The following is a 15,110-nucleotide window of genomic DNA, read 5'->3' as shown; positions in this document are numbered from 1 at the left end:
CGAAATATATCGCGCGTTAATTGTCCCAAATTGAGAATTTTCGAATCCCATAAGTACGTCACAAAAACAAACATAGGCGCAAAAAAAACTTTCAAAATTCAGCTTAGTACGGAAAAAACTTTGCACAAAAGTTTACTCTCTAATTTTATATTAAGATCAATTATCCACGAGAGATAGGACCAACATACGAGCTGTACAGCTAATCACGGCGGACCGCTGTTGTGCCCCTGCTTAAGAACTACATGCAATTTTTTAGGTTATTTTTTCTGGGCTGGGTAATGTTGCCTCACTCTCAAGCAACGAGCACGGTGGGCCTCGAACATCCGACCTTTCGATTGAGAGGCAGAGACGTAACCACTTCACCACTGCTCCCCTTTGAAACAGGAATGATCGTATCTGGACAAAGCCATGAAAGTTCCGCCCTTTAACGTCTATGGAGTTAAGTCCTTTTTCAAACAATAGATATAACTTTTAAAAAAAATGAAAATTTTTTCAGTTTTTTTTGAAAATTTTGAAAACCATCCCCGAAGTACAAAGCGATTTCTTTGGATTATAGCTAAGTATCAAATTGTCCCAAATGATATGCCTTAATTGGAAAGAATTCTAAAACGGATTAAATCTCCGCTAACGCGCTAATAGCGCAATATCGCACGTTAGACATCCCAAATTTGAACCCCTATAATGTAACAAAAAACAATCACAGCTGAAACATTTTTAAATTCTAGCTCAGGACAAAAAAGCCATTCGGATGATATGAATAAGTATCTTCACAAGTCGCTACGTAAAAGTCGAAATTGGTCTAAAAAGAAAACCGCGCAGCGCACAAAAATTTTGTTACTTTCATCGAAAATTGGAAAAACCAATCTTTTAGAGATAAACCTAAATAAATGAAAAATCACTTGAAAATTAGACGAAATACCATATAAACAGAATTTTTTTTGCTATTCCGGATAGTTATAGTACTTACGCAATATTCTTCTGAGCGAAATAACTGATATATAAAAAAATTTCTTAGCGCCATTAACTGATAAATGAATTACAAATTATTTATGGGTGAGCTCCAGCTTCAAATTTCGTATTGCTGAATTAGTACAAACAAAATGACAATTTAGCCTTATCAGCTCACTGCAAACTATCAATTTCTTCGAAACCGCAGTCAATTCATATCATGATATGATATTGCACAAACTGTACTAAATAAGAACCTAGATCGTTCAAATTTATCCAAGATACTCTCTGAAAGTAGATTTAACCGCGAAATGACCTTGGTGCAAACTTTAATTCGATACTAATACGGATAACATGAGGTCATGACACACAACATACTGTTACCACGTTAGGCGAGCAACACTCGATACCCTCAGGACTCTAAATTCTTACGAGGACAACTTCTAATTTTTCTTTGAAAACACTTCGAAAATAAATTTTATTGCTTGTTTAAAAACTTTGAAAATAATTGTTATTGCTTGTTGAAAAAACTTTGAAAATATAATTTTATTGCTTGTTGTATATTATCTAAGAGAAGAGGACACTACTCGGTAACACTTCAAAGCTAAATCTGCTGAAGTTTTTAGCACCCAGTATGCAACCAATGAACTCATCGCCAGAAGAAACGGGACCGAAATCAGAGCCGAGAGCCACAGTCCTGTGATGAAATACTGCGTGGCTCCCCCGCCATTTCCGAAGTGGTTGTCGTGGGGTTGTTGTTGAGCTAGGGTTAGTGACCCACAGATTAGAATTAAGAGGGTGATGAATGGGAGGAAGAATATCTGAAGGCCTTTGATTACTCCTGCTTCATTGTATAAATCGCGTTCGTGTCTTATTTAACAAACAAATACACGCTGATACTTAGAGTTTTGACCCAAATAGTCTAATTATATGACAGCCAAAAAAATAATTAGTTAACCCAGCAACTATAAATAGCAAACTTAACAACTTACCTATAAAATGATTAACAATTAGTCTTTATCAGGGGCGGATCTAGAAGTTTCTCGAGGGGGAGGGATTTGGGATTTTAAAAAATCGAAAATCTTGTCGACCTTTTTTTAGGTCGACCAAATTGATTTTCCTAGCTCTCCCAAATCACTATAATGACTCCATTTTGAGTCTTTATTGGTTTTACTTATTAAAGGCTGCTGGCTGAAAAAAGGAATCTTTTTCAGGTTTGGAAGAGAGGTAATGCGTTCATTTAGGTATGGATTTTGAATCGGCAGATTGTAATGTTATATCGCGTCAGTTTAAACTAACAGAAGCAAAATTCTGCGCCTTCTATAAAAAATACTTTCAAAGCAAATCATTCCTCTCAGATTTTTTTTAAAACTCGAAGCGTGTATTTGCAAATTCGTTATATTCACATGGGAAACTTCTCGGCAAAGTAGCAACAAGGTTTCTTCCACAAATACACAACCCAAGACTGACACCAATGCAGAACAACTTCAACTACTGTCAACGCCAGAACCAGACCGAAGTTCGAATCATTAACTGCAAACTCTCTTTGCTTAACCAACTTCAACGACACTTTAAATTCACCAACAGCACTAGTCTCAATATCTCCAAAAATTTGTTCACTCTTATTAGTGGGTATAAAAGTTATTCCCGCGTAAAATAGTGCGAACTGCATGTCACATAAAACATGGTGCAATAAAGTTAACAGTGCACTAATAGTAGCCAAATGATGCACGGGTGCAAGGCGACCAATTCCTGGTTGATAAAAAGGTCCCCCGAATGCAGGTCTCGGGTTGGTTAAATTGGGTTGCATTGGCAGGGGTAGAACAGGGGAGAATCCGTTTTGTATTTGTAGCAGTCCTGTGGTTGTTTGTGAGTCGTTTTGACTCGAGTATCCGCGGTGTAATCGGTGTTGTATTCGGTTCAATTGTCGCAAGTAGCACGAGAAAGAAACGAGAGCTAACACTGGATGGCAGACACCCGGTTCAAACAAGGTAAAAAACTGGAAAAAATACAAACCGATAATGGATGCAAAATCCAATACACTCAATCGTCTCAATTCATTCATAAATTACGTGAACACAAAACAAAAAAAAACAGTTTCGAGCGCATGTTTTAAGAAAGAGTCACCTTTATTCATTATTAAGCAGTCCTAACAGGTCAGATGACCTTTTTAGAAATCTTTTCCCTTTTTGTTTTAGCAGGCTCTTTCATTGAACCCAAAATAGCAAATCTGCATTTATCACTTCTGTCAATTAACACCGGATCTACAAAACAAAGGTGAGATCAAAGAATTCTTCCGATTTCCCTTTCATCATTTTTGACCCTTTGCCCAGGCTGAACTTAGTGAGCTTTTATTTTTCATGTTCTTTCTGACCTTTGAGCACTGACTTGGAAAAAGTCAAAAGTTAAGAGCTATTTTCTTTTTTCTCGTTTGAGCTGCACATGTAAAAAAAATGATGAGAAAGCTGCAGAATTTGAGCATTTATAAAACAAAAAGATAACCAACAGACAGTTGGAAAAATCTCAATTAACGCATGGAAACCCAAAACAAAATTTTACTTAAGAAAAAAAATTGTTATCTAAACTTCATGTTGATTTTGGATAGGAAAAGCAATCTATCAATGAAAAATAAACAAAAAAGCGGTTGAGTTTCTAGAAAAAGTTATGATTGGCACTTTTTTGATAATTTTAAACCAATTTGAGAAAACTGGATCAACAAGAAAAAATTCTATTTGCTAGGAAATCTGAAAAATGAAATTCCACTTTCGAAACTAAAAGTCGGTCAGGTCTTTCGTGACTTTTACACTTTTGCTGTTTGATAGTGGAGTATGCCTTCTTTCGAACAAAGGAAATACGGAACTAATACAAAAAATCGAAAGTCATAAATTTTAGCCAAAACGAAAAAAAAACCATCGCGACCTATATAAGAGTCTGAACTACGTTCATCGAATCTAAATAAAATCGTCAAAATTCAATAAAGAGCGACAAAATAGAAGCTTTTACTAGAGAAACAAAATGAATACGATCTTTGGCTGATAATTTAAAACTACCATAACAATTAACTTCTGTAGCAGCAAAAGATTTGGAATTGAAAAAATCATCATGAAAAGAAAAACTAAAGAACTCGATCATCTTTCACTGATATTTAAAACTATCACAACAATTAACTTCTGGAGTAGCAGAACAATTGGAATTGGACAAAATACTTACAACACTGTAAAAATCCGTAACAAAATAACTAAGCCGACCAAACATTAGCAGACACACAACAAGTTCACATATTTTGAAACTGGAAATTTCCTTTTTGAATAAAAACGCCAGGTTCTGGCCAGATTTGAACAAAGGACATCTACCACCTCAGGCAGAGTGCTTTTCTCAAAAACCAAATGTACTAAGATAGGTTCAATTTGATTTACGCAAAGCTATCATTTGATTTAAATATTTTGTTAAATAAGAAAATTACGTGATGCGGCAACTGCCGACAAAACAATCAGAAACGATAGGCCGAAAATTTCTTTGAAACGGAAAAATTTGACTTTTAATAAATAGACCTGCCTGGATTTGAACCCAAGACCTTTGCCGTCCCAGACGTGGTTGTTACCCAGGTTTGGCCAAAAATCCGAGAAGCGTAAAAATATAATTGGTTGAGCTATGAAAAACTAAACTATATCAAAGCGCATTTTTTTTTTTCGGTTATTGGAAAGCAACATTTGAGCTGTGCTTTCAAAACGAATATCGAACCACAAAAAAATTGAGCATGGCATAAATTACTGCCTTGATACGCAAAAAAAACACCGAAGAAAAATGATAGTCGCACTGCTCATTGCTTCTGGAAAAATAATCGGGTGACTGCCTTTACCAATATGCACTGAAAACAAGGCCACGTCCAGAAGCAACGAACACATTGAGTAGAAGCAAAACTGATGATCGAATTTCGCCTTCAATTCAAGAATAACATACAGTTGCATCGCAATATTCATAACAGCTAACGATAGCAAAAACATCTGGAACCCGCAACGTAACACAAAGCGTAGCCCTGTAGCTCGAAAAGGCGAAAAATCTTGATAATCTTGTGAGCTTTTATGGCGTATTAATTGTCGTAAAGGCGATGGATGAGAATTAGAGCTATGGCCTTTTTCATAGTCTTCGTGGTCCTTAATTTCATGACTGGTCGATTCAACCTTTCCATTCATTGGAGTTACTCTTGGGCTGTCGAGTAAGCCACGTGACAACTCTGAAGTTTGCAAACTAGTAATTTCTTCGCAGTCTAATGATAAACAATAATTACTAGTCTCATTTATTTCAACAACTGATTCAGTTTGAGGGTTTGCAATTGTATCGATAGGTATTAAACTGCTTTGGCCTGATAATGGTGCGCGATACTTTTTCTTTTTCGATTTTATTTTCGCTTTTTCTGGTGAAATAACAAACCAGGCGGCAACATTGACTGCAATTTCAAAGCTCCAATCCGGCATAATCCAAATGGTAACGGTCAACAAAGTTGCAATTTGTGGATAGAACAATTTGTGGGTAGAACGAAATTTCAAACGAATTCAAATAACTAGATGCCTTTTGAAATGAAAATTTACAACACTTAATATGAAAAAGGAAGCAAAATTCAATAATGCGAAGACTTTACATCTGCTTTAGATTTGGTGAAAAGAGGCGGCGTAAAGGTGACATTTTAGCCCCTTAGTCAAATGTCAAATTTCTAACAAAATAATTGCAAAAACTCCCAAGGCTATTTCAATTTTCCTTCACAAAAAAGTGTCTTTAAACCCAGGTGTTCAAATTTAAGAATTCCACTTAACCTTAAAGAAAAGCAAGTAAGTTAAGACCGCTTTAGAGTCTTAAAATGAATATGAGATTAAAAAACATCGACGTAAATTCTCAACAAAGGAAATAGCCGGGGGGAAAATTCAATTCCAACGCTATTACATTCGAGATTTTAAGAATCAATCTACAGTTTTCTAGTAAGAATTCACAGTTACAAAATGATTTCACGATCCTGTTCACGTGATAAATGGGGCTATTCAACTCTTTTTCCATGTGCTGTAAAAATGCTAGTTTTCGGAAAAATTATGCTAATGGTAAAGGGATAGGAAAGCCAATTTAAGCTAACCCAAAAAAAATAACCTAATACATTTTTACTGGGTAATGGGAAATGATACTAAAGTAAGAATGGAGGTTGGTGATTAAAATGAAAAAGTGTGAAGTGTGTCGAATAGAGGCTAACTAGGGATAATTTTTTTCTGATTCAATTCCATACTTTCATTATGTCGAGTTGAATTTCTATATCTGACTACTTCTTAGCTAGGTGTTCATACAACGGAGTGGTACTAATAACTAAAAGGCAAAAAGTCTTCCTTTAAAAGAACAAATTTTCCCAATTGAAGATGCTTAAAAAGTCTACGATTTCATCTATAAAATGGATCAATTTATGAATTCTAAACCGACTTCTCAGCTTTTCTATTTTATACTATTTTAAACATCTTTTAAGAAATTCTAGTAGTGTAACGCACGAAAAAAATGGCAGATAATTAATTTACGAGTTATTGTTTCTCACAAAAAAAACTCGGACAGCAAAAAGCAATTCTACCGTAAAACAATTCGGATAGCTGCATTATGATAATTCTCTGAGGGTGAAAATTACCAAAAAGGGACAAGTCCCCAGGCAATTTAGTCCAAGTATCAGCTGTCTTGAGAAGCTCACTACCCATTGGGAAAAAGTGTGGAAGGCAAGTACTCTTTGGATGGTCAAATAAAGGACTGAAGAAGTGTGAACAAAGTCCACATGCTGCTTCAAAAAGCCTGGAAGCGACTCTAAAAATTGCTCAAAAGTATTGGAAAAAGTCTGGAAGCGACAAGAAGTTGAAAACAAAAACGCTGGAAAAATGACTGAAAACTTGGATCAGCGTGATAAAAAAACGACTAAAAATTTCAAGAATAAAACATGTTGAACTATATCACATTACTGACGGAAAAGTGTTTGAGAGCAAAATAGTACCGTCAGCTTCCAATAATAAAAAAAAATGGAAACAATTAAATTTCATCTCCAATGAATTATGCAGAACAGATGAAAAAGCTCATTCAAAATTTACGAAAAAACTTCAACCTACTTGACTTTAGAAGCATCATTCTAAACAACTATCATCAATCGTAAAATAAAGAAGCTAATGCCACCCCACATACAAAAATGGTTAAAACTTTTTTGAACAGTCAATTAAATGTGGTGTTTAAAAAGCCTCAGCAGCTTAAAACTGCCGCTATCACTTCAACGCTTACGCAATATCAATTTAGAAATTACGCATTTAGTTTTAAAAAAAGAACAGGAAGAATTGAAATTTCGGTAAAACTACACCGCCAATCCTAAGACGAAATGAAAACTCAAATGAAATAACAACAAAAATATTCAGTTTTAATAATTTTTGACTGAAAGGAGATTATGATCAGAGTATACTTTGTTCTTATTTCGTGCCAATAAATGGACCTACAACTACCTAACCTATGGCACATTAATAAGCATAATCCATACACCCAGATCGACCACAAGGGTACTAACAGCCATATTTACAAAACACAACCGGGTGATTTTTGTCTGCTCGTTTTGATCTCAAATCCAGTTTACGCGTAATAGAAAATAAATTTATTATCACAAGAATGCTAGGCCCCAGAAGTGCTAAACACTTATGGATCCAATTAAAGGTAGAGTTATCCCATTTTCAACAAAATTATGTCCAGAAATCACAAATGATTTGAGTCGAATGTGCAATGAACTCTCCAAGGTGCACTTACGGTTTTATTTATGCAATTATGGCAGACTGAAATAAAAACCTATCGACTCAATGTTAGAACCAGAGTAAAAATTCAAAGAAGCTAGCATGTAACGCACCTCCGGTGCTTCGAATTTATGACAACTCATAAAAAACGGCATATAATGGAAATAAAAATTGCATCCTTTGAGTGTACTCTGACAGAACCCAAGGATTACACAGGGTTGGTAAATTCAAGTTTTGTAAAGTTAGTCAAGTTCATTTTTAATTCAAATTTTGAAAAACCATACAATTTTTTTTATATCAGTTCATTGAAAAATTTTAAAATGACAGAAAAACGTCACATCTCGATAAACTAAAAGCAAATGAGCAGTCGCATTTGGACGCAAGATTTGCAACTTCTGAGAGTACTGCAAGTGCCATATCCCGAAAACTACAAAAAATTCAGCACTTATATTAGGAGGCAAGATTCGCAAACCCTTGAGAGTACTCTGACAACCCCCAACTTCAGGGTTAGGAATTCCACAAATTTTGAAGAAAACTTGGTTTTCTATAAATTTTTTTTTCGAAAAAATCATAAAACATCAAGAAAAAACCCTGGGAGTGCCCTGATAAAGCATCACCAGAGATGGGAACATCAGAAAACTTCTAAATCTAAGTTCTTTGAACAATTAAGAAAAACACTACAAACGTCACAGCTCGGAAACAAAAAGCATTAGAGCAGTCGAAATGGGACGCAAAAGTGCAACATGAAGAAGCTCCTGAGAGTACCCCCAGAGTACCCAACTACAAGGTTCAGAATTTCAAATCATTTGAAATTTTAAAAATCCAAGTTTTCTGAAAAATTTAAAAGAAATCATAAAACACTTCATATCTCGAAAACTACAAGCATTGAAGCAGTCATAATTGGAGGCAAGATACGCAACCCCTGAGAGTACTCTGACAGTCCCCATTACAGAAGTAAGGTTTTCTAAAATTTTTTGAAAAATCTCAAAAATTGCCGTATCTCGTAAACTAAAAAGATTTGGTTACTCATATATGGAGGCCAAAATCGCAACACCTGGGGAAGCTCTGACAGCATCCCAATATTGAGTTTTTAATTTCAAGCTTGGTAAAATAAACGCTGAATTCAAACCGGAAAATCGATTTAAAAAAATCTTAACCATTGCAATATACGATATAGCTTAAACGTGAAAAAATTCTTTTGTTAAACATGCAAAAATAATACATTGAAAAAGCTTAAACATGGAGAGTTAGTGAAGCCCTCATTTAAATATATAATAGATTCTAACAAACTACGCCATATTATGCTGGCGGTTAGCTCTTCCGCACTGTTCGAGATCAGTCGGAACATAAAAAGTAAGCTTGTTAATAGAATTAACTACACGTATAACTTCAGGTAGTTATAAAAAGGCTTGCGCCAGTACCAAAAGGACTAAATTTTAGTCGTAAAATTCAATTAATTTGAAAAGTGCAGTTCAAAGCAGCTAATAACTTACTTTGAAGGAGGACAGCCGAGCTCAAAAATTCCAATGCGATACAGAATGAAGAAACCAAGCGAACAGAGATTCAGAAAAAAAAACGCCAACGAACTCGTGGAGACTGGAAAAAAGGCACTCTGTGGGAACATTTTAAACTGAAGAGTGTGAGTTATTAGTCAGTTATTTCCACAATCTGCCTTAAAACCACTTCCTACATACGAACTACTTTTGCAATTTGGAAAAAAAAAGTGATTATGTATATCTGTTTATTAAGAGCGACAAAATTTTGGAGATTGATGGGTTAAATGTCTTAATAATGAAACTATTAATTGAGTTTGAAAAAATGACACTATTTCGAAACAATTTAACACAAAGAGTGAGTTATGGGTAATTTACAAAATCTGTTTTGGCTAAGACGAAGACAGCGAAAGTCAAACATCATAAATTAGAAAAGCTGTATAAATATCTTCGCAGAACTCTATTTTCCCAAAGAAAATATTGAAAACAAAGCAGACAGTTTTTTAAGCGGGAAGTCTAATTTTTTAACTCTAATTATCTCAAAGTAAAGCAGAGAAATTGGCAGATAAAAAAAAAATAAAAAAAACTTTGAAATATTTTTTTGAATAATGAAATAAACAATTTTATAGTTGAATATTTATAATGCAATGTTCTCCCTCACACACATTGGGTCGAAAACGAAACAACGGAAACAAAGAACACATAATTAATTGGGCGTTTAGAAAATCAATCAAAAAATCGCCTAACGAAAATAAACCATCCACTGCATGAAAAGTATCCCAAAAATATAATTCGACACTAAGTATCAATTTCGACCAATGCGTCAAGCTGCAAATAAAAAAAAAATAGACTTTATTCGACTTTAATTACACAACCGTATCAACTATTGTGTTTTGAATTAGAAAAACGAAAAAAAAACTGAATTCGAAACCTGAAGCAATTCGGTCAGATGCATGTGGTCAAAAACGCCCAACCGCTCTTCGCAAAAGTCCATTTACCAGAAACCAAATCGGTGCAATAAAAGTTGCTAAGGTATTCGCGTGACGGTTAAACCTCGCATATATTTCTTAAGGAAGGTACTTATTAAGCTTTTCGCACTAGCCCGATAATATATTTCGACAATCAATTCTGGGGAAAACATAATTGGAAAGCCACAAAAACACATGAACCACGTGAACAAATTTTGTAGTGAACTTACAGACCGAAAGTACACGTGAAATAAATGCCCTATATACTGGAGATAACGAAGTCGTTCAAAAACCAGTGTTTTTATTTAAAAACTGTAAATGTGCTCAAATGAAGAGATAATTAGAATGACCGGTAGTAGAATTAGGAAAAACTATACTGTCGAGTTCAAATATAATAAAAAAATTCTACAATTCAAAATAAAAGTAAACTTCAAAGAAAGGATCTGGGGTTTTTTCAAAGAAAAATCAACCCATTTATTACAGCAGGAGTATTTTGAATTCGTTGCAAGTTACTTGCTGGTATGAAAAGTTAAAAATAAAAAGGAGACCCAAAATTGATCAACGGCGAAGAAATTGAAGTGACGTATGTGCGTTGCATTTTGATTAGGTAATAAGTTAGGCTAGTGATTATTTTAGGACCAGGGTTGAAAAGATTAAAACAGCAAAGGCTGTTGAGGCTTCCTGCCTACACAGTTAAGTCCGCTCGACCGCTGACTTCACTTATAGACGGCCAGAAAAAAATGACAGCAGAAAATTTTAGACACTATTTACCGCTAAAATATCAGTAAGCAGCACAGAGTTTAGCTGGAATGGAATCTTACAGAAAATGATTTTTTTTTTCAATTTAATGAGAAAATTATTTTATAATTGAGGCGACAACCTTATCTGCATAATCCGGCCCGAAATTAATCACAAATTCAGAGAAGTACGATTAATTTGAGTGGTAAAAGAATGGTAATATTTCCAACCAGTAGTATAAATTGTACCCTACAACAGTCAAATTTGTCATCCGCTGCGGATGCAAACGACGAATTAACCATTGAAAATTAATCCCAGACAAGAGACGTATATAACATCCTTGACAATTTAATTTCGAAGCTAAAAGTGGTCTTATGCGTGTTCGGGAACTAATCCAATATTCAAATTAGACCACAAAGAATAGAGACAGGGTAAGACCAGTAGCACGCAAAAGTGCACCCGGGGAGGGCAATTAGGGTTGCCAAAACTTTTCAACATTATCGCCAAATTTTTCGATAGCTATTTTTTTAGAATTATTTCTGTCACAGGCATTAAAATATTGCATTCATAGATATAGCTTGTTAAAAAAATAAAACATAGCCAACAGACAGTAGCAAAAGTTTTTTAAAAAAATAAGGAAAACGAAAAAAAAAAATGATTGAAAATTTTTCAACTTTCGAAGAAAAAACATACCACGTTGAAGTTCATTGAACTTCAAATACTGTTACTGATTGACTATTTTTTTTGGAAAGTTGACTTATTTAAAGGAGCTCTATCAATAGGTAATTTTTTTGTTCCGTCGGGAATTCAGAGAATCAAAGTCCTGTTTTGATACTTGAACTCATTCACGTTTTTCGTGGCCTTTACAATTTTGCAGTTTGATAATGGAGTTTGCCTTCATTTGACAAAGGAAATGAAGTGAACTGGAAAAGAAATCAAAGTCAAACCGAGATAAACCAAATTTGAGCGTGAACAAAGTTGAAGACTTTTATCAAAAAAAAATATAATCAAGCCCTATGGAAGTGAAAACTAATTTGTTCTTTTATACTTAAAAACTGATTAAACAGATAAGTCTCAAGCTGAATTCAACGAAAAAGCAGAACTGGAAAACAAATTAATATTTCAATCGCCTTATACACTAGAGGAACGAAAACAATACGAGCTGTTCAAAAAACACTTCACCGGCGCACCACAGGTTGCATAGTCATAAGAGTTAAATCCAAGAGCTACTGCCTCATTAGCATAGTAAGTACGTGCTCATTTGAGAACGCTATCTCGAAAACTCAACAATCTCCTGCCAATATTTTCAATGGTTAAGCGCTCTTGTTGACTTCTCTCTTCAGGTCTACCACAGCCTGGCCATATATGGCCTTGAAAGAGGTAACGTAAAATGTCTAGACGCAAAAAACTTAGGTAACATAATAACCCTGATTAAGGTAGTCTGAAGTTTTTTGGGGAAACATTGATCCATGCAACTCAAAAAATCCGAACATTAAGCTCTGCAACTCGGATTTTGCCTATAGCCTATCTCTGTTCCAGGCGATTGTGAGAGGGTTAAGCTAAAACCCAACTCTTTTTAACGGGGAAACTCTCAATGGGGAAACTTTGCCATTTATACATTTTTTAATTGACCAGCGTAACATGTCTTCCTTATAGCAAATGATTTTGTATTGAACTTAAAAGAAACCAAACGTAAAACATCGAAATTGGCGTGATCACAGGTATCTTAACAACGTTCATTGACACTTAATCAATCTTCAGAAAAAATCGACGGCTAAATCATAAGAAAAAATTTCTTAGCGTAGCAAAATTTGAGCCTCTTTTGTAAAAATAAGAAATAAACCAAACCATTCTACCAAAACCAGTAGGAAATCACTTAGCTCATTGCCATTAAACGAAACAACAGCCTGAACTTAAATATGGGCTGCTAGTATTAATAGACACAGAGGCAAAGCTGAGCTGTTCGATAAGGAGTTTACCATCAATTAACATAGGAAACGAAATGAACTTGAATTGAAAAAAAAATCAAAGTCGAACAGCGAAAAATCAAATTTCAGTGTGAACAAAGTTTAAGATTTTTTTCTTAAAAGAAAAACAACAGTACATCATCAAGACCACCGTTAGTAAAAACCACTTCGTTCTTTTACTATTAAATTACAGTTTACAATGATTACTCTCAAGTTGAAATCAACGAAAAAGCAAAACTGGAAAATTGTTTAATATTTCAGTCATTTTAACCACAAGGGAAATCAACAAAAGATGAGCTGTTCGGCTCTTTACAGATAACTATTGGCCTTGGCCAAGAACATTATACTTTTTTTGTTTTTATCTAGTTTATGTTGCCTCACCCTCAAATAACGAACACAGACCATATTCTTCGTCGAAACACCAACCTTTCAATTCAGAGGCGGATACTTAATCACTTCACTGGTGCACCAAAGTTTGCATAGTCGAGTTTAAGACAAAGTGATATATAAAAGCTACTGACTCATTAGCATAGTAGTTAGGTGCCCACTTGAAATCACTATCACAAAAACTAAATAATACCCTGCCAAGACTTTTGATGGGGAAGCGCTCTTGTTTGACGTCAATTTTCAAGTCTACCACAGATAACCAATAAAGAAAAGGTCGTAAAATGTCTAGACGAAAAAAACTAATTGCTTTCAAAATGGTACATGAAAATTAAAAACATCGATGAATTTGAAGCAGCTGATGAATTTGAAAAACAGAGCCAAAAACAGCTGAAAAAGTTACAGCTAAAGCAAGTAAAACATAAAAAAAATGAACATTTTTTAAAACATTTTTTTCACGCATATTTTAAAACTTTTTTCACGCAAATTTCAAACGTATGTATGATCAACACTTGCTTCATGAAACTAGCCCAATTGGAGAAAACTGGATCAATAGGCTCTTCTTTGATCAGCGGGGAAATCTAAAAACTAAAATTTAGCCATTTACATTTTCTTTATTGGCGGGAGTAATGTCTTCCTTTTAGCAAAATATTTTAAATTGAACTTGAAAAAAAAACATGAAACCGCAATAATCGAAACTGGCGTGATCGCAGGTACCTTAACTACGTTTATTGACTTTTAATCAATCCTCGTCAGAAAGAATCAACGGCTAAATCATGAAGAAACAATGAATGTAAAAAAAATTTTGAGCCGAAAAAATTCAAAAAATTCCCCCTCATCCTCAAAACACAAACACAACTCGTCAAATGACACAATATGAGGCCACTAGCCCAAGAAAAACAAAAGCCAAAAACAATTCACAAAACTTCAGACAATTATAAGTTATCAACTCACCCACATGCTCAGCACACAAACATTATTTGCGCACCAAACCGAACAAATTGAGGTCACTAAGCCGATATAATATTGGCCCAAACCTACTGAGCCAAAAAAAATGAAAAAAGCCGAAAAACAATAAGCGAAAGAAACAAAAAAACTTGGAATTACAACAATAAAAAACGAAAAGAAGCGTTGAAAAATTGAAGAACTATTACTGAAGTTGCCTATGAGATTCGTATTCCTGACATTCAGAGTTACATTCTGATAATTTCACCATCGCCTTCCAAATACAGCCAACAATAACGTCGGGGAAAAATTGAGCTACCAATTCAACCACTGTCTGCTTTGTAAAAAAATTCGAAAAAGCAAAAAATATTTAAAACGTTCTTTTATTCAATTTCACCGTATCGTATTCATTTTCTCGGACAGTTAGATAAATCTTAATGAACCAAAGGAGAACCAAAAAGGATTGTTTTCTAATTTTCAACTTTTGAGTTAAAAAGAACTAGCGTGTAACGCACCTCTTGTGCTTCGAGTTTTTGAAGAAAAAAAAAGCGAATATATTGACAACAAGATCAGCAACCTTTGATTGTACTCTGACAGCACCCAATAACAGGGTTGGTAATTTTGAATTTTGAGAAAAATTTTAGTTTCGAAAAAAATTGAAAAACCATAAAATCATCAAATCTCGAAAACATCTCCAAAACTGCAACCAGATGGAGTGATCTGAAAGCCCCTAACTAATGGGTTGGAGACTTCAAATTTTGAAGAAAAAAAAGTTTTCTGAACGTTTCTGAAAAAATCGCAAAAAAAGTCTTATTTCGAACACAAAGAATTGAGCGGTCAAATTTGGACGCAAGACTTGCAACCAATGAAATAATTGAAAATATTCTG

General features: G+C 34.5%; 2 protein-coding genes across 3 annotated transcripts in view; both read right to left on the bottom strand.

The window, feature by feature from the left end:
- Positions 1-15,110, bottom strand: part of LOC134853404 (uncharacterized protein DDB_G0283357-like) — an 88,165-nt gene that overhangs the window by 18,557 nt on the left and 54,498 nt on the right. The gene's annotated exons all lie outside the window — the stretch shown is intronic.
- Positions 1,158-6,366, bottom strand: LOC134853276 (uncharacterized). The gene is made up of 3 exons (XM_063869250.1): positions 4,808-6,366; positions 2,355-2,910; positions 1,158-1,818 (listed from the first exon to the last, which is right to left on the bottom strand). Exons 1-3 carry the CDS (start codon positions 5,421-5,423, stop codon positions 1,512-1,514), a joined length of 1,479 nt encoding a protein of 492 aa, XP_063725320.1. The 5' UTR covers positions 5,424-6,366; the 3' UTR covers positions 1,158-1,511.

This window comes from Symsagittifera roscoffensis, chromosome 8 (assembly GCF_963678635.1).
Source record: "Symsagittifera roscoffensis chromosome 8, txSymRosc1.1, whole genome shotgun sequence".
In the NCBI taxonomy this organism is placed as follows: domain Eukaryota; kingdom Metazoa; phylum Xenacoelomorpha; order Acoela; family Convolutidae; genus Symsagittifera; species Symsagittifera roscoffensis.
Note: the sequence above shows the minus strand (reverse complement) of the source record. Positions and strands in the feature narration are given on the sequence as shown.

Coding starts and splice junctions, on each gene's coding strand:
- LOC134853276 (XM_063869250.1), bottom strand. CDS start 5,423: ATGCCGGATTGGAGCTTTGAAATTGCAGTCAATGTTGCCGCCTGGTTT. Junction 2,911..4,807: donor CTTGTTTTCAGTGCATATTG/GTAAAGGCAGTC, acceptor TCTGCCATCCAG/TGTTAGCTCTCGTTTCTTTC. Junction 1,819..2,354: donor TTTGCCGAGAAGTTTCCCAT/GTGAATATAACG, acceptor TTGTTAAATAAG/ACACGAACGCGATTTATACA.